General features: G+C 27.5%; 2 protein-coding genes across 3 annotated transcripts; both read right to left on the bottom strand.

Annotated features, from left to right (window-relative positions):
- Positions 1 to 1,049: 1,049 nt before the first annotated feature.
- On the bottom strand, positions 1,050 to 15,321 carry LOC132938728 (GDP-L-fucose synthase). Of its 2 annotated transcripts, none has more exons than XM_061005739.1 (7): positions 15,112 to 15,321; positions 14,920 to 15,054; positions 14,749 to 14,863; positions 13,921 to 14,049; positions 6,553 to 6,766; positions 2,709 to 2,837; positions 1,050 to 2,270 (listed from the first exon to the last, which is right to left on the bottom strand). In XM_061005739.1, the coding sequence occupies exons 2-7, from the start codon at positions 15,051 to 15,053 to the stop codon at positions 2,026 to 2,028; spliced, it is 966 nt and encodes a 321-aa protein (XP_060861722.1). In that variant the 5' UTR covers position 15,054; positions 15,112 to 15,321; the 3' UTR covers positions 1,050 to 2,025. The 2 variants fall into 2 exon arrangements, with proteins under 2 accessions (XP_060861722.1, XP_060861721.1); XM_061005738.1 differs by having other exon boundaries at positions 15,173 to 15,319.
- On the bottom strand, positions 15,321 to 18,716 carry LOC132938894 (uncharacterized). Its single transcript, XM_061005884.1, has 5 exons — positions 18,236 to 18,716; positions 18,061 to 18,155; positions 17,670 to 17,872; positions 17,478 to 17,594; positions 15,321 to 15,363 (listed from the first exon to the last, which is right to left on the bottom strand). Exons 1-5 carry the CDS (start codon positions 18,714 to 18,716, stop codon positions 15,321 to 15,323), a joined length of 939 nt encoding a protein of 312 aa, XP_060861867.1.
- Between the last annotated feature and the right edge of the window lie 868 nt (positions 18,717 to 19,584).

The raw sequence follows: 19,584 nt of genomic DNA, 5'->3' as shown, positions 1-19,584 counted from the left end.
ATTTTCAAGATTTTGGACCGACCAAAAAATTTAGTATCGACAAAATTTAAAAAAAAACTAATAAAACTCGTAATTTATAATCAAAAAGAGTTGCAATATTACGAAAACGTTATGGTGCATATAGAAATTGCTAAAATTAACATTCAATGAAAATGTCATTTATATTTGTTTTTTTTTAGAGTTCCACTAAAAAACAAAATTAATTTTATCAAAAACTGGTTTTTCATAAATATTTCAGTTTTTCTTAATTTTTTATTTTGTTATTCCTTACGCTTTTGAAAATTATTGGGCATTTTTTACTTTTGACCCCCTTTCCCCCTCTCAAAAAAAAAATTACCAACTAAATTCACTTTCCTACTAGAAAAGATGCTGTTGAAGAAAATTGAAGCATTTTTACTGTCCCAAAAGATGATGAAAAACACACAAAAAAATAACACATCAATGTTATAAAATGTGATATTTATATGAAAAATTTTCTTTTAGTAAATTTAGTCTATAATCTATGATAGTGACACGGCTATTGGTTATAATGAATTAGTAATAACAACATAATTATATTATAAGTTATAACAATATTTTATTATTTGTTCAGTTATGTAATCTTTTATAAAAAGTTTGACAAATCAATGAAATAGTATTGTTAGTTCATAGGTATAAAGTTCAGCATCTGCAGGTGCAAAAGCATATCTTTGCACCTGCTACATAATACCAGGGGGTGAAAGTGCACCGTCATGCACTCCCGTAAATACGCCACTGATTATATTATCAACATCAAAATTCCAAAAAAGGGTACCTTCAAACATTTTTTGTGAACAATTAATAGAAACTAGGTATAAAAGCCTGAGGAATGTTGTAAAAAAAAAAAAGAAACGAAAACCGAAAAAATAGAGCATTAGCATTAAAGATACTAAAAGAAGATTGGTAGAAGTATTTTCATAAACATTAGAAATAATGTCATTATATTTTATGAATTCCTAAATGACATTAAAACAAAAACGCCCATAAGTAAAATTTTAGGGAGGTAGGGCAAAATAAAAAAAAATTCAAAATGTAAACTAAATAAAAGTTTAATGTTACATCAACATAAAAATGTAAATAATATACTATTATGTATTTATGCTAATGTTTAGTAATTAATATTAATTGTATTGTTTTATAATATATAACAAAATGCATTGAAATGTTTAATAAGTATAGTTAAAAAACAAATAAATAGCAAATCAAACAATGTAATCAAATTTATTATTTTGTAACAGTAAATAAGAACTGCTTTTAAGAATTTATTTTTTTTATTTGAAAATTAATATTTACATCCTGAATGAAACTATTCTTGTACAAGTTCATGCTTTCATGCTAAAAATATATTAAATTATAAATTCATTTAACTTTTTAGTTGGAGAGTCAATTGTCACATCTTGCCATCCTCCATCACTAATGGACGTCCATAAATTAAGACAACATTTTTAAAAGATATTATTTATAGTTTAATATATAAACACAAAATGTATGTAACATACATTTTTTATAAGACTTTTAAACAGATGTGAACAGATATGAATGTAATAATAATTTTAAAAATGACAAGTAATAGCGATAAACTATAGTTTATTTTAGAAAAATATTAATTTTTATATTTAGAGATAATGATCAATTAATGGGGGTTGATAGCTTACAACATTTGTACATTTTTATATTTTAGTAAATTTCATTCAAAAATAAATAATACCATCTTTTTTATTATACCTAATATTTACTACATTTCTGTTGCACCCATATTAAGTATACCAATTGTTTTATACTATTGGGTTTTTAAGTGAAATTATATTTTAGTTTATTAAAACTAATGAAAAACAGTTCTCAATTATACTTATGTTGTACAGTTTTAGTTAGAAATATAGCAATTTACTTAATTAAGATTATTGTTTACTACATAATATAAATAACAGTACTTATAACAAAAATAAATTTAAGATAAATTCAAATTCCCCATATAAATGAAAACATGTTTCTAAAAGATCATATTCTTTATGGAGCGACCAGCCTTGCTTGTTTATTATTTTTTTTGAACCATTCAACAGTGTCAGCAATAGCTGTTTCTAAATTGGTAAATTTAAAGTTTGGTAACAATTTTCTAAGTTTATCATTACTAGCAGTTTTTTTGATCTGGCCATCTGCAGCACTAGTGTCAAACTCTAGAATTCCTTGAAAATTAAATGATTTTGTAATCGTTTCAGCTAATTGACGAATTGTTATTTCATCTTTCTCATCCACTGAAAAAAATACAAAAATCAGATTTTATAAACAATTTATTTTATTATCATTAAGATAAGATTTGGGATATGGGCCATTGGTAGATGATAGATCATAATATACAATGGATAGAACTACTGCCTAAATATTTGAAGCCAACATAACTAAGAGAAATTGGGGCAAATGGGCATGCGCGCAATTTATATTACACATTCACGCGCACAATTGGTATAACCATTATCATGTGTAATTTATATCATCGCCAGTTTAGTGATATAATATGTACTTATATGATAAAATATATGCGATGAGTAGTGACATGCATGCACAATAGATATCAGTCCCCTGGCGACTCAACAATAATGATATATTCAACATGTAGTACTCGTTTATAATGCAGTAGATCCATCCTTAGTATATGATTTAAGATTACAATAATATTGTGTTACAATTAATACCTGATAAGATGATAGGTTCAACATCATTATAATTCCTTAACACCCAAACAAACAGCCTAGCAAGATCCAGTGAATAAATAAATTGTCGCAGAGGTTTTCCAGATCCCAGTACCACAAATTTATCAGCTCCTGAAATTTATATAAACAAGTTTCAATTAAAAAATTATAATTTACATACAAAAATTGGAAATCAAAATCACAGAACTATTTATGTTTTAACTCAACGTGACATCTACTATTGGTCACCTATATAGGCACATTATTAGAGATGAAGTGACATATTGTGTTCAATATTTAAAAGACCGAGGGTTATTACTGGCCGACAATCCGATGACATGTATGAAGGTGAAAGACGGTGTTGTATGTAATGGCCAACTTGTGGAATATTTAAGTAATAGTAAAAAACTAAATTCTGATGGCATGATGAAAAAAGTTGTAACATTACAATGTTCAAAACGAGGTAGCCACTAGCCAGACTTACCAATCCATTCGTAAATATAATGACTTTTTTACCAACACGGATCTTAACGGCCGTTGTAATAGTCAGCTATCATTATGTGAAATAATTGAAATAGTTTGGTACTGGGTTAATTTAATTCCAGTATATCAAGCTGTAAATTGGACTGGCAGAAGCAAAAACACCATCATTAATTTGTATAATCTTTGCAGAGATATACCAGTATATTGTTTTTCAAAAAGAGAGAATATGAGTGGTCATGGTTGTACTGTCCAAATTGACCAATCCCTTTTTCAAGGTAAAATGAAGTATAACCTTGGTCAATTACAATATGGGGACCATCAGCCATTAAGAGGATGTCAGAGCACTATTTGTTTTCTCTCTCTGACCCACGCGCAACATGGACAAAACGCATTTGCGCAGAATCGTTTTTTCTATGTTTTTAAGTAATTTAGAGTAAAATCACGAATTACAAAAAAGATAGAGAACAATATTTTAGAGGTAATGACATATCGGATTTTATATTTTATTGTTATTTGACTTTGTATTCGACTTTCAAATAAACAAAAAAATGTTGTAAATTTAAATTATGTTTAAATCGTTTTGAAACAATATTTAGAGAAATCGATATGCCATTCCCTCAAAAATATTATTCTCTATCTTTTTTGTAATGAGTGATTTTACTCGTAAGATTACTTAAAAACGTAGAAAAAACGATTCTGCGCAAACTAATTTTGTCTATGTTGCGCGTGGTCTAGAGAGAGAAAACAAATAGTGCGCTGACATCCTCTTAATGGAAATAAATAATTCCAACAACGAATAATCTGACCAAACTGACGAAAATGAAATAGTACATACAAATAAATATTAAGGTAATCGTATAGTATGCCCATGGGTATTTGGAATTTGTTGGAAACGGGCAGACTAATTATTAGAACAGCGTTTTTTATCGTAGGAATACGAGACCGGGAAACTCTTTTACAAATTATTAAAAATGAAATAAAAACTGAAACGACCATTTATAGTGACCAATGGAGAGCGTGCTGAACATTAAATCATCATGGATATATTCATCAAACAGTTAACCATTCAGAATTTTTTATTGACCCGGAAACAGGAGCACACACTCAAGAAATTGAAGGCTTATGGAGAATTATAAAATCCAAATATAATATTAAAAAAAATAGGGAGTCTCCTTTAATAGATATACAACTCCAAGAAGAGTGGTGGAGATTATGTCAGAAATAGCTACTTTTATTGTGATTAATGTATACTTATTTACTTTTTTTTTGTTTTTATCTTTTTATGTTAATTGTTCGTATGTAAAAATTGTTACACTATAATCCTTAGTTCCAACTACTTATACCATATATTGTGATCCAATTTTCAAATGTTAAGAAATTAAATTTTATATGCATAAGTTTAGATGATGATTGTCAGGAAAACTTTAAATAAAAAAAAAAGATTATGTCAAAATCTAAAAACCATTTTTAATGACTTTTTGACCGATATGAAAAAGATGTTTTATAACAATACGGACTGAAATAATATAGTTATTGACAACACTGAGAAGTGGAATAAAAAAAAAGGTTAGTTAAAATTATTTGTATTTTACATTTAAGACGTAGGTCGCGTATTGGACCATAAATCAGTGTTTAGGTCGCATATTGGACCATAAATCAATGTGTAGTTCGCATATTGGACCGTTACCGAAATCCATTTCAAGGTATCAAGGTTAAGTTGGTTAAGTATGTGAAGTTTTATTTTGCATACTTAGAGGTGTTTTGTGCCTATTTAGTATTTATCATATTTATGCGTTTTTCTGTTTTATTGAGCATATTTAACGTATCATTTATATTTTTGCACTTTATAAAATATATTATGAGGATTGTTTTAAAATTTTAAAATTTATACTGACTGGATATTTATTTTATTAAATTATTATTTATTAATAGATATTTTTTTAATTTATATTTTGGAATTACATTTAATTAAATAAAACATAATGAAAGGATTGATATATTTCTCGTTATTAGAAAAATTTCTTATGATTTCTTCATTTTTTAATCTGCATATTTTTAGTGCATATTTTTTTTTTTTTTTTTTTTTAAACTTTATTTTAAAACATACAATCTGTAATTTAAATTTACAATAAGCATGTATGCGGATATACATTAATTAATTTGACATGCGACGCGTGAAAAAAGAAGCCACCCAATAGCAACACTTTATAACTGAAGTTAGTTTAATTTATAGTTTATTTTTTTATTATTTTTTTTTTTTTTTTTTTCCTCTTTATTAATTTTGGTTTAGATCACGACACCATCTTCTCTTTAATCTACGCGGAGGATTTCCAGGAATGGTGTCAGAGTTTAGTGCTGATATTAAGGGATTTGGGTGGTTGGTTAGTCGTAAACAAAATCGTTTATATAGTAGCCTTGCAGTTTCATCTACTGTGTTAATTCTTAGGTCGGTATGTAGAGTGTGATTTGAAACATAGAATGGAGCATTTGTAATTATGCGAAGAGTTATGGACTGAAAGGTTTGAATCTTGTTTATATTGGATTTTTTGGCAGCTCCCCATAACTGGATGCCATATGTCCAAATAGGCATCAATAGAGTTTTATATAAAAGTAGTTTAGTTTTTATGTTGAGTTTTGAGTGTTTGCCGATTAAGTAGGAGAGGGATTTACGTCTAGCGTTTAAGAGAACTCGTTTGCTTTTAATGTGGTCTGCCCAGGTTAAACGTTGGTCCAGAATTAAGCCTAAATATCGAGAGCTAGTTTTTAGTTTTAGTGCATATAAATGTATTTTTCTGAACTTTTTAAGGTATATTTAAATGCATAAGTGCATGCTTATTTAGGCAATGTTTAGGGCATGAACTTACAAGCCATGGTAATCGGTAACTGAACATAAATGTGTAGACTTGGACTTACTAAAAGTAATGTTAGGCGTGATATTATAAAATACATTATGATAATAAATATGGTATAGGACTATACAGTTTCCGCTCAGACTCTAAATTGACTATTTTTACATATTGTGTTAATCTGGTTCATGACAATTGTATTTATTTAAAGAAAATTGTACATAATAATATAATATTGTTGTTAATTATTGTAGGTATATATTAGCATAGATTAAATAACACGATAGATAGGCAACACTAATGCAATAATTTTAATAATTTTAATTTGTATTTGACTCATTAGTGGGGTATTGAGCAGGAGGTAAAGATAAGTATCTACTCATCTCCTGACTTCATGCACCACTAATAACTCAACTCTAAATTAAAATTCTAACAATAAGTGATTGCATCGGTGTTGCCTATCAATAGTGTTATTAATTAATCTATGATAATACTAAGTTTCTCTTTTAATAACTTACCTTTATCTAGAGCTATGTGGAGTCGATGAATGAGAGCTGGTACGACATGGGCATTTTTCAAGTCAAAATTGTCATGCGGTCCAAACACATTACATGGCACAACAGAGGTAAATATTACTCCATGTTTTTGGTGGTATGCTTTATTTGCGATATCTAATAGTCGCTTGGCATAGCTGTAACCAAAATTGGACGGATGAGGAGGTCCATTATGAATCTAAAATATATTGCATGATTACAATTTTTGTAAAACCGTTTATAATGTAATTAATATAAAAAAAAGGCAGTTGTTTAAGCAATAAGTATATTATTACATTTCAATAAATTATATTTTTATTTTATATATTTATATTTATTTATTAACGGGCGGAGCCCTATACAACAGTTTTACATTATACAATTTACAATTTGAATAATTAATACAAATAACACACATAGGTTTAAACAAGATAATAATAACAATAATTATATAAGTATAATGGTAAGTATTTAGATTATTAAAGTAGTAACAACTAATTTAACCAGTATTGATAGATGGGACTCTCATTGGCCAACCTCATCATGCGGTGTAAAGGACTATTTCTCCCATAATTTATAGTGTGCACAGGAACTACGAAAAGAAGGTGGTGTCTAGTGATGCGAGAATGTGATGTTTATGTTAATATCATAATTAAAAATTGCATAAAAATAATATTGTAATGACTATTATTTTAGATAAAGTATTCTATATTATAGCCATATTTTGTGGTGATATTTGCAGATATTAGCTCAACAGAAGCCAAGTATACCTAGTTTTGAGCAATGGGAAAATTTCAGTGATGGTTATAAGTTATAATACTACTTCATTGCTAAAATACTAATTATTTTATGTAGGATTTATGATTTTAATTTTTAACATGATCGAGGTATCACTACTGGTTTCAGTTAATGTTGAAAATCCAAAACTGAAAACCCAAATTAAATTATTTGGATTCAAAGCCTTGGTTTAAATTATCAAATGAACAAAATATTATGTTTACTATACTCTATAACAGGCATGTCAAACTCAAAGTATCAAGTGGCCCAAGTATATTGAATAGTTTATTTGGACCACACATAAAAATTAATATTTTGTACAAATTTTTCAATTTTATTCTTTATGTTTACGAATACTAAAATTACAACTAAATTAAAAAATGAAAAAAAAAATGAACATTAACATTTAAATAAAATATAAATCATACTAATTATTTATGAAAATAGGTGTTATATAAATTCCCGACCAGACGCACTACCCGACGACCCAGCATCCCGGTCCAGGGTTCTCGCTCAGACAGCGACGAACCGACTCGATTTCATCGCGATGATCGAGTCAATCCTATCCACGAAGGAAGCTGACGAACGAGAAGAACAGGCGAACGGCTAACTAGCCACCCGGACTTCCGGAACGGACGATGAAAAACGTGACGGCCAAACTCTCTATTCGATTTCGCGTAATGTCGGAGGTGTCACCGACCACGATCTTCATCCCCACCACCCGTGACACCAAGGGAGGGACGGCGATCACGGCATCGCAGGACTTCCAGGAGGGAACGAACGCGATCACCAGGGCGGTGGACTTCGGTCGGCTCGCTAAAATGGACGGACAGGAACGAGACTGCCAGGGTGACGGACTCCGGTCGGCCCTAGAAGGCGCCAGGAAGTCAAAACGAAAAACATAATTTATGAAATGTAAATGTCATATACGAACTTAGTCGGGGTAATTATTTGTCAATGTCAAATAAACGATGGCGGCGTCGCGGAAGTAATAAGAAAGTAATTCCCGCGGCGCCGAAGGTTGAAACCGAAAAAAAAATGGTGTTATATAAATTACAAAAAAAAAAAAGGTGGATAAGTGGATGTCGCTCTGCTGTACAGTAGGTTACAAGTGGGTCACTGTAATGGATGGTGTTCAATTTGAATTCAATGATATAATATCATTGTATAAGAAAAACGATTCTGAGCGAAAACGGTCAGTCACCCTATGATATTACCAAGTATATTTGATGATATTATTGTAAATAAAGTAATTTATATATAACCTATTAACGTGGAGCCTTGTTTTAAATTTTCAATCCTTAGCCATAAAAGTTAAACATTTTATAAATTATAAATTATAAATTTGATAAATGTTGTCAAAATTTGAACTTTAAATGCTTATAAAAAAAAATTGTGCCTATGTATTTTTAATATTTTTCAACTGCTATTAAAACGATATATCAGGAGTCTAATATTAAATTTTCACGCTTTTTTACCCAACAAATAAAAATTTATTGATATTTATAGAAAAAAAAACTAAAAAAATTGAAAACTGACAATGTCTGTAAACAGCTCAAAAAGAGTCAAAATATTTTCAACATTTTATGGTGTATAGAAAATGCTAATATAAACATTCAGTGAAATTTTCAAGTATCAACAGTCATTCGTTTTTTAATTACAATAAAATAAGAAAATTGTTACATGAGAAATCGAGTAAATATCAAATGTTGTAAAAATATAAATTTCAGACGCTCATAAAAATTTAATTTAAGTTTCTTCTAGACATTTTTTTTTTGATAAAGGTAGACAAACTTATGAGTAATCTTATATTACATTTTCAAATCTTAGATTTAAAAAGAAAAATTTTTATGAATTCTCATCAAAATAATTTGCTATTTTTCGTGATTTTTCCGTATTTTGTCAAAATTTGAACTTTAAATGCTTATAATTAAAAACTGTGACTAAGGATTTTTAATTTTTTTCATCTGCCTTTGAAACAATAACCTAGGAGCATTCTATTAAATTTTCAAGCTTTTTTAATCAACAGATAAAATTTTATTGATATTTATAGAAAAAAAAACTAAAAAAATTGAAAACTGACAATGGCCGTAAACAGCTCAAAAAGAGTCAAAATATTTTATAAATTTTATGGTGTATAGAAAATGTTAATATAAACATTCAGTCAAAATTTCATGTCCCTACGGTCATTTGTTTTAGAGTTACACCAAAAACCAAAATCGATTTTCTCGAAAACAGATTTTGCGTAAAAATTCCCGTTTTTCTTTTGTTTTTCACGTCGCTTGTGAAAACTACTGGGAAATTTTTACTTTTGACCCCCCAAAGTACCAACTAGATTCACTTTCCTATCAGAAAAGTTACTATTGAAGAAAATCCAAGCACTTTTACTGTCCTAAAAGGTGATGACAGACACAAAAATAAAAAAAAAAATAAAAAAAATTCAGTTTTTCTTGCCTCAATAACCCTTCATTCCGAATCTAAGATAGTCGTGACACGACATCAATATTTTATGTTTGTCCAATAATATTGGTAGCAGCAGGCCACAAAAATATGGGCTATGGGTCGGGTGTTTGACATGCCTGCTCTATAACAAATAAGTTTGAAAAAACTGCGCAGCCTCGGAAGGGTACCGCTGTGATTGGCAAATAGTCGGCAATGCCTACGTAAGCCACTGCACTTGCGCAAACCACGGCACGTTTAAAAGTTTTTTTTCCAAAATTATTTTGAACAAATTATATTTAATATTTATCAAATAATAAAATAATATTTAAATTGTTCAAATAATCAATAAAACTTCAATATAGTTGAGTTATGAATAGGGCAGGGAAGTTTTTGCATTTGCATGTCTTTAGTAAACGCTTATATTGATTGCTGAGTAAGCTCAAAATGTTTCGTTGAACTCTTAATTTAAACAAAACAAATTATATTGCAATAAATGCAATTTTGGCGATTTTTTTAAATTTAAATTTTACAGAAATTTTAACTGTTTTTCATAATTTTCGTTTACATTTAAGATTATCTAACTTAAAATATAAAATTAAAGTAACTAAACGTAGCAGTGAACAAATTTCTAAAATTTTGTAGAAGTAAAAAAAGGAATAGTACAATTATTAAATTCAAATGATGCCATTTCTATTGAATAAGCTCAACATCTTTTGTCGGATGGTTCTATGGAAACCAACTTTGTATTCATTCATTCCAATTATGGTTTCATACCAGCAGAAATTACTTAACACGAAACCTAACATATTCCATCAATCGAAGCTTTATCTATAGTTAAAAACGTTAAAACTAAAAAAGAAAAAAGGTGGGTAAGTGGATGTCGCTCTGCTGTACAGTAGGTTACAAGTGGGTCAATGTAATGGATGGTGTTAAATTTGAATTCAATGATATAATATCATTGTATAAGAAAAACGATTATGAGTGAAAACGGTCAGTCAGCCTATGATATTACCAAGTATATTTGATGATATTATTGTGAATAAAGTAATTTATATATAGCCTATTTACATGGAGCCTTGTTTTAAATTTTCAATCCCTAGCTATAAAAGTTGAAAATTTTATAAATTTTTAACTACAAAATAATTATTAAATTTTAAATTTGATAAATGTTGTCAAAATTTTAACTTTAAATGCTTATAAAAAAAATTGTGCCTATGTATTTTTAATATTTATTAACTGCAATTGTAACAAAATATCAAAAGCCTTGAATTAAATTTTCACACTTTTTACACAACAAATAAAATTTTATTGATATTTATAGAAAAAAAAAACTAAAAAAATTAAACTGACAATGTCCGTAAAAAGCTAATAAAAAATCAAAATATTTTCAAAACTGTGTGGTGTATAGAATATATGTATTCTATGTATGTATATATTATATGGAGTATAAAATATAAACATTCAGTAAAATTGTTATTTATCTACAGTTATTCGTTTTTGAATAACAACGAAATAGTAAAATAGTTACATGAGAAATCGAGTGAATATGAAATGTTGTAAAAATATGAATTTCAAACGCTAATAAAAATTTAATTTGACTTTCTTGTAGACATTTTGTTTTTGATAAAGGTAGATAAACTTATAGATAATCTTGTATTACATTTTTAACTCTTATATTTACTCTATATTTAATAACCATGATTAATTGCCAAATTTGTGATGTTAAATATTATAATTAATAATTGGGTGTCCGGTTCAAAAAATATTAGCATTTAAAAACAAAACATAAAGATAAAGTTACACCTAAAATTAAAAAAATGTATACATATTATTGTCATGACTGTGATGAATGATCATTGATCATGACCCGAACCGCGGACATTTTCCCCATTACACCCCCCCCCCCCCCCGCCATATATTATTGTATGTATAGTCATAAATATAAAATTTAGTACTTACTATAATATTATATAATATTATTTAGTATAAAATCTTTTCTTTGCCTATTGTCTAAATTTTCAAATATTTTCATAAAAATGATACATGTATATTTTTTGATCAACATAATTACTTGAATCAAACTCACAAGAAATTATTAAATTGTTAAATATCCAAACTGGTACTGTTTTAACAATAAAAAAATAAATATGAACAAAGGCTATAAAATATGTGCTTAGAAATAACAAAAAAATCAAAAATCAAATGTTTTTTACAAAATGTATCATTATTATGTCTGAATTTTCAGCCATTTTTATTAATTATTAATTATATATTTTTCATTTAATGATATTCTATAAATTACGTTAAGCATTATGTTTTGTTTAATGATATATAATAGGTATATTTTGTTAGTCGTTATGTTTTGTTTATCGGAATTCAATTAATTTTGATTATCGCTTTTCGTTATAATTACGTTTACAAATTTCAATCATTTTTTTTTTGGCAAATATAACGTTATAATCATAACGTTTGCAAGCCCTGTTTTAAAATATATCAAAGTTGTTTTTACCCAAGTATCTCAAATATTTTACTAACTGTTGACATAAAAGCTAAGTTTAAAAAAAGTTGATTTGTTTATACAACGCTAGCGTACTTATTGTTTTTCCAACCCAAAACTAAATTATAGACTATAATTTCATAGTGTGTATACTATTTCCATCTAAGTTAGATTCGAATGATATACATTTTTAACTTTAAACAATTTACGATACATATTTTTTGACATGAAAAAGAAATAGACTGAAATAGTGAAATATAATTAAATTAAAACAATTAATAAATTAACTTAACTTACTTCTTTAAATGAGAAATTAACTAGTTCATTTCACGTTAATTAAAAAATAAATTTAGTAAGTTAACAGTTAAGTTAATGAAAAGCCAAAAGTAACTAGTTAAGTTAAGAAGTTAAAATAAAATAAACTTTAAATGCTTATAAAAAAAAAATTGTGCCTATGGTATTTTCAATATTTTTCAACAGCTAATGAAACAATATATCAGGAAAATTAAATTTTCACTATTTTTTACCCCATGAATAAACTTTTATTGATATTAATAGAAAAAAAAACTAAAAAAATTGAAAACTGACAATGTCCGTAAACAGCTCAAAATAAGTCAAAATATTTGGAAAATGTTATGGTCTATAGAAAATGCTAATATAAACATTTAGTCAAAATTTCATGTACCTACAGTCATTTGTTTTAGAGTTGCACCAAAAACCAAAATCGATTTTCTCAAAAAAAAAAAAACAAATTTAGAGTAAAAATTCCCATTTTTCCTTAATTTTTCTTTTGTTTTTCATGTTGTTTATGAAAACCACTGGGAAATTTTTACTTTTGACCCCCCAAAGTACCAACTAGATTTACTTTCCTATCAGAAAAGTTACTGTTGAAAATCCAAGAACTTTTACTATCCTAAAAGGTGATGACAAACACAAAAAAAAATTTAAAAAAACACACATCATTATAAATTCAATACATTTATTGCTTTGCTCAGAATCTAAAAGTACGGGACAAAATGAAATATTAATAAACTAGAAATTCAAAACTATTTTACAAAAAAATTATGGATATCAAACAATTGTTCATACATCAAAAATTATAAGTAGATAAATACAGACAATGGAGGGCTTGCCAAAAGACTTGACCAGCAACGATTTAATCTACTTCAAGTATGCGCCAATAGCAACTACTGACGTTGAATCAAGTTTCTCCCGATACAAAAATTTGATGTGCGAAATCATTCGATTTTTAAAACTTAAAAAAATCATTTGTAGTGCATTGCAATAATGTAAGCAATATTCATATTTAATTTTTATTATTATTATGTATTAATATATTTGATTTTATCGATTATAATTACATTTTTTCAATGCAATTTTTAATATATTTTAATGCAATAGTACAATCAATTTAGTGTGTGTTTTTAATGCAATAACTTCACTGCCCTAGTTATGAATTATTGAATAACTAAATTTACTTAAATAGTTTCCAAAGAATCAAAATTTGAATGATTGAGATCAGGAGACTATATAATTATTTGTTAATACTATCTTTTTTTAAAAGTATAAACCGTATTTAATTTATATTATATTAAATTATGATATTTCAAAATATTACAAATTATAAATAATAATACCATAGTTTCATTTATTGGATATGATGTCTTGTCAGGAAATATACACGTAGATAGACATGATACTACTTTTTTTACATTGTACTGAAAACTAGTTTCTAGTACATTGTCATTTATGTGTATATTTTTGCGCTGAAATCAAGTCAAAAAATCACCATTTATTAAGTATATAATTAATTGATAAAATTAAAATGTGATATTCTAAAATTAAATATATTGCCGTAATGATTATTGTAATATAGGAAATACACTATCACTATCACTATCATATTTAAAATACTATTAAGTAATACTATCTTAAGTTACAAAGTATATTATGTAATATTTTTATTTTTGTTTTTTGGATAATATATTATATGAAGTATAAAAATTATCAACTGTTGAGAATACAAAAAACATAATTTTTGTCTTAGCAAATTAACATAAAAAAAACTATTTTTAAAACTGATTTCAGAAAACTATAAATTATTTAAATTTGTTTCATTAATCTATAATCTGAATAAATGAAAATAAACACAAACAATTATTAGAATTAGAATTTACTTATGGTTATCAATTTTTTCAAGAGTTTTTTTTTTCTTCAGTACTAATTTTATTTAGCATTTGGTATGTGAAATAGTTCATAGTCTTGTTCATAATAGATGTTTGATAATAAATATTGTTAATATAAGTATTAATGTAAGTTCATTATAAAATGAAAAACAATTTAAGGGCATTAAGGCATATAGTTATGATTTGAATTTGATTTTTATTATGTACCTAAGCTAAAAGAACCAAAACTAAGTTAAGAGATTACAATTTTTATGAATATTTATTTAATTAGGTATCTACCAAAAAGTCCAAATTGTTGTCCATATTATGAAATAGACCACCAACCATAGCCGCCAAGTGTATGACATGGGTAGGTTTGTATTTTTCAAATAAATCTCTTGTCGCTTGTATATCACTGAAAAAATTTGAATGGGAAATAAAATTGTTCAAACATCATTATCTGTTATTCACTTGAGATCTGCCTCTTTGGAATTAGTGAATATCCATTTTTCATCAGGTAACGCATCGTTTTGTGTTTCAACAATTGTTCTGATGGCACTGCCCACTAGTCCCGATCCACCAGTAACTAAAATTACTTTGGCCATTCTGAAAACAGTATATTATATTATTTTATATTGGTAAAAAACAAACGACCAAACTAACATTTATCAATAAGTGTTTGTGACACAAAATTAGGACAAGAACAAAATGTTAGAAAACATTCGTGTGCATTTGATATTAACCTATCAACGATTAATATTCAATAATTATGTGCAGCTGGCTTTCGAGTATTTTAAAATTAATAAACAGATTACGTGCACACTTTTGAACGACATTCGAGTATTCGACTGTTTAGTGTTTACCACGACTGTTTACTGTCTGATATTGGAATCCTTATCATCATATCGTTGATGGCTGATAAACAATAATAATAAGTGATAACACTGACTGACTGTCCCAGCCACATAACACTGAGTGTGATAATAATTAAAAAACGTGTTTTTATTATCTTTAATTATTAGGAACGTCTAATGTCTATAAATGTCTTTTATCTAATACTTAAATACTAATTACTAGTTATTTTGTTAAAATTAATTTATTAATTATAATTATGGTTACCTATTTAATAGCCATGTTTAATTGCCAAAAAGAGGACGCTACACGTAAAGCGAAACGTATACAACGGCCGAGAGAACGCGTGTTAAGTGTTTTGGCGATCCGCAAGCGCGCGGCGTTTATGTCACGCCCACTACTCATAGTCTGTGGCACTGCTCATTCAGCGCGTCTCGCCGTTTCGGGAGCGCCGATTATTATTTCTTGAACGGTCTACCGTGACGGTTACACACCAATGAAAACAGAAAAACGCTGTGCTACAAAATTACAAAAATATAACAATAATTGAAAAGATTTACAAAAATTGCAACACAGAAAAACAGAAAGGCAACTAAAAAAAGGCAGATAAGAGGATGTCGCTCTGCTGTACAGTAGGTTACAAGTGGGTCACTGTAATGGATGGTGTTAAATTTGAATTCAATGATATAATATCATTGTATAAGAAAAACGATTCTGAGCGAAAACGGTCAGTCAGCCTATGATATTACCAAGTATATTTGATGATATTATTGTGAATAAAGTAATTTATATATAACCTATTTACGTGGAGCCTTGTTTTAAATTTTCAATCCTTAGCCATAAAAGTTAAACATTTTATACATTTTTAACTACAAAATAATAAATAAATTATAAATTTGATAAATGTTGTCAAAATATGAACTTTAAATGCTTATAAAAAAAATTGTGCTTATGTATTTTTAATATTTTTCAACTGCAATTGTAACGATATATCAGGAGCCTTGCATAACTCACAATGTCCGTAAACCACTCAAAAAGAGTCAAAATATTTTCAAAATTTTATGGTGTATAGAAAATGCTAATATAAACATTCAGTGAAATTTTCAAGTATCTACAGTCATTTGTTTTTTAATTACAATAAAATAAGAAAATTGTTACATGGGAAATCGAGTGAAACTCAAATGTTGTAAAAATATAAATTTCAGACGCTCATAAAAATTTAATTTAAGTTTCTTGTAGACATTTTATTTTTGATAAAGATAGACAAACTTATGAGTAATCTTATATTACATTTTAAAATCTTATAATTTTTATGAATTCTCAACTCAAAATAATTTGCTAATTTTCGTGATTTTTCCATATTTTATCAAAATTTAAACTTTAAATGCTTATAAATAAAAACTGTGACTAAGGATTTTTAATTTTTTTCATCTGCCTTTGAAACAATAACTAAGGAGCCTTTTATTAAATTTTCAAGCTTTTTTACTCAACAGATAAAATTTTATTGATATTTATAGAAAAAAAAACTAAAAAAATTGAAAACTAACAATGTCCGTAAACAGCTCAAAAAGAGTCAAAATTTTTTCAACATTTTATGGTGTATAGAAAATGCTAATATAAACATTCAGTCAAAATTTCATGTCCCTACGGTCATTTGTTTTAGAGTTACACCAAAAACCAAAATCGATTTTCTCGAAAACAGATTTTGCGTAAAAATTCCCGTTTTTCCTTAATTTTTCTTTTGTTTTTCACGTCGCTTGTGAAAACTACTGGGAAATTTTTGCTTTTGACCCCCCAAAGTACCAACTAGATTCACTTTCCTATCAGAAAAGTTACTATTGAAGAAAATTCAAGCACTTTTACTGTCCTAAAAGGTGATGACAGACACAAAAATAAAAAAAAAAATAAAAAAAAAACACACATCATTGTAAAATCAATACATTCATCGCTTCGCTCAGAATCTAAAACTACAATATTACTTATTGCCTATATTGGTATGTCAATTCTTTTTGAACAGAGACATATTACTTTTTATTTAAAAAAAAAAAAAAGGTATTATAAATTAAAACAATTTTGTTTTGATTGCTGGTTTTATTGCCACAATACCTATAATAATATGGAATATTTATACAAATAAAAAAACATTAATAATTTTAACAGAAGTATTATTATAATTTGTTAATTTTTTTTTTTTTGCATTTAAAATATGTTTTGGTTTTCTTATATCAGAGATACTTATTCGCTTTCCATATAGAGGGTCTATGATCTCGGGTAATAAACACTCAATATAAAACCTAAAAAAAATATAATATATATAAAATATAATAATATATATTTAAATTTAAACATTTATTGTTTAAATCACTCACAATTTTAGTTTATCGACCATTTTATTCTGCCAAAAAGATAAATAAAAATAGATTTTTTCAACATTAGTCCAATTGGGCGTGTGTATGACAAAATAGCATACATTTCTTTTTGTTACCCGTAATTGACCCATCACTTGGTAAAAGTATATATGGTCTTTTTTAAGTAAAATATTGCCTTGTTCATTGATGGTGCAATATGATAGCTTAAAAATACAATTATATGAAATTTAAAAACATCATTGCGATTAATATATACTATGTATTATCAATTAAATTATAGCATGTGTTAATTAATAAAATTGTACATATTTTTCCATAAAATATTTAAACTTATTCGATTTTAAGCAAAGTAAAGAATGTATTGTTTTATACATAATAGTAAGAAATTTACCAATTTATTTTCCACTGCTTCAATGGCACTCTTTGTATCTTTTGCTACAAATGGACACTTAATTTCTAGTATTTCATCATCATCTATTAATCCATCTTGAACAATCCAATATAATATTTAAAGTTAAAATTTAAAAATAGTATTATGAATAAAAATAAATAATTTTTAGTTTTACCAGGGCTTGCAGCCAAATGAGGGAATTCTCGGTCAATAAACAAACCACAAGTACGTACGTCCAACCCTTTCAATTCTTCAAACTGTCTCCTAGCATGAGGCTCCATTTCAATACCATAGCTCATTGATTTACACATTGTCGGATACTTATATAAAATGTTATGGACTTTGATTTTACAGCTAGTGTTCTCTCTCATTTTACATATTTCTCCAAACTTAGACGCTGTTAATCTTTTTCGACCCTCGTTTCTCCATGCATCGCATTGACTCTGTCCTCTCGTCATCTGCAGTTCAACCTCGTCTATGTCGACATCATCCAGATTTTTTAAAAATGCTGTTTTTTTTTCAGCAAAAGCTTCTGGGCTGAGACTAAAGGGGTCATCCGAAGGCTCTGCTAAGCCATAGTCTTTGTCCGGCGCACTAGATTTTGTTTTCGGTTTGGATCGTACCACTCCATCAGCGAAAAGTTTTCGTCGTCTCATTGTTCTGTTACTTCGTATCCGGTCAATATTATTTGAATATTTTTTTAGCAAATTTTCCTATTATAAATATATTTTATTATTACAATGTACAGGTACCTATGTATAAATAAATATTTTTAAATAATTTACCGGGGCTTTTTAGCATAATTTTCTTGTTTATAGTTCGTATGTAGTTTCCTGAATTATGTGCAATAATAGCAGCATGGACCCGTGTTTGATAGTTATTAGATTGTGTAAAATTAATTCGCTTGCCTCCAATATGCTTATTAATAAGGGAGTTAAACTGCTCACATGGGTTGTTATCAACATCCTCTATCAAGCTATCAGAGTTTATTTGCAGCCTATACACAATGTTTCGGAATTCAGCCATAAAACCTGATATTTCTGCCTCCGGAACAACATTTATTTTATCAACTTTTGGCCCCGTGCAAAAGTATGAAGCACAACTGTTGTGTTGACCCAAACGATGGTATGGAGCGTTTGATATGTCTTTTCTAAGCTCTAAAAAAATGGTTCAGACAAAATTAAAAACAAGAAAATATGAAATAACTATAAAAATGTGTAATGAAAATAATTGTTAGTTATTATATAGTTTTAGTTTTATAAATGTTATATATTTGTGTGTGTATAAATTTGGTAATCCCAAAATATTCATAAAATTTGATATATTTTTTTAGTTCACCTGTTGTTTTTTGCTGAAGTGTTAAATCATCCGTGCTCAAATAATATCTAACTGCTTTCCTAATATCAGACCGAAATCTCAGAATGTTCTTTATTATAAAGTTACGTATGATAACGGGATATTCTGTTATTTTTGAAAGGGCACTCAATTTCGTCATATAATTTCGCAGTAGATGATTTCTGCATT

This window comes from Metopolophium dirhodum, chromosome 2 (genome assembly GCF_019925205.1).
Source record: "Metopolophium dirhodum isolate CAU chromosome 2, ASM1992520v1, whole genome shotgun sequence".
Taxonomy (NCBI): Eukaryota; Metazoa; Arthropoda; class Insecta; order Hemiptera; family Aphididae; genus Metopolophium; species Metopolophium dirhodum.
This window is presented reverse-complemented; position numbering and strand designations above follow the sequence as displayed.

Excerpts from the sequence above, each read along its gene's own strand:
- LOC132938894 (XM_061005884.1), bottom strand. The coding sequence starts at position 18,716 with ATGAGACGACGAAAACTTTTCGCTGATGGAGTGGTACGATCCAAACCG. Across the intron at positions 17,595-17,669 it reads ATGGTCGATAAACTAAAATT|GTTTTATATTGAGTGTTTAT; the intron begins GTGAGTGATTTA and ends TATTTTTTTTAG. Across the intron at positions 15,364-17,477 it reads GCAAAAAAAAAAAAATTAAC|CCATCAACGATATGATGATA; the intron begins AAATTATAATAA and ends ATTGTTTATCAG.
- LOC132938728 (XM_061005738.1), bottom strand. Across the intron at positions 14,864-14,919 it reads TCCAAAGAGGCAGATCTCAA|TGATATACAAGCGACAAGAG; the intron begins GTGAATAACAGA and ends AAATTTTTTCAG. Across the intron at positions 2,838-6,552 it reads CCACATAGCTCTAGATAAAG|GAGCTGATAAATTTGTGGTA; the intron begins GTAAGTTATTAA and ends TATAAATTTCAG.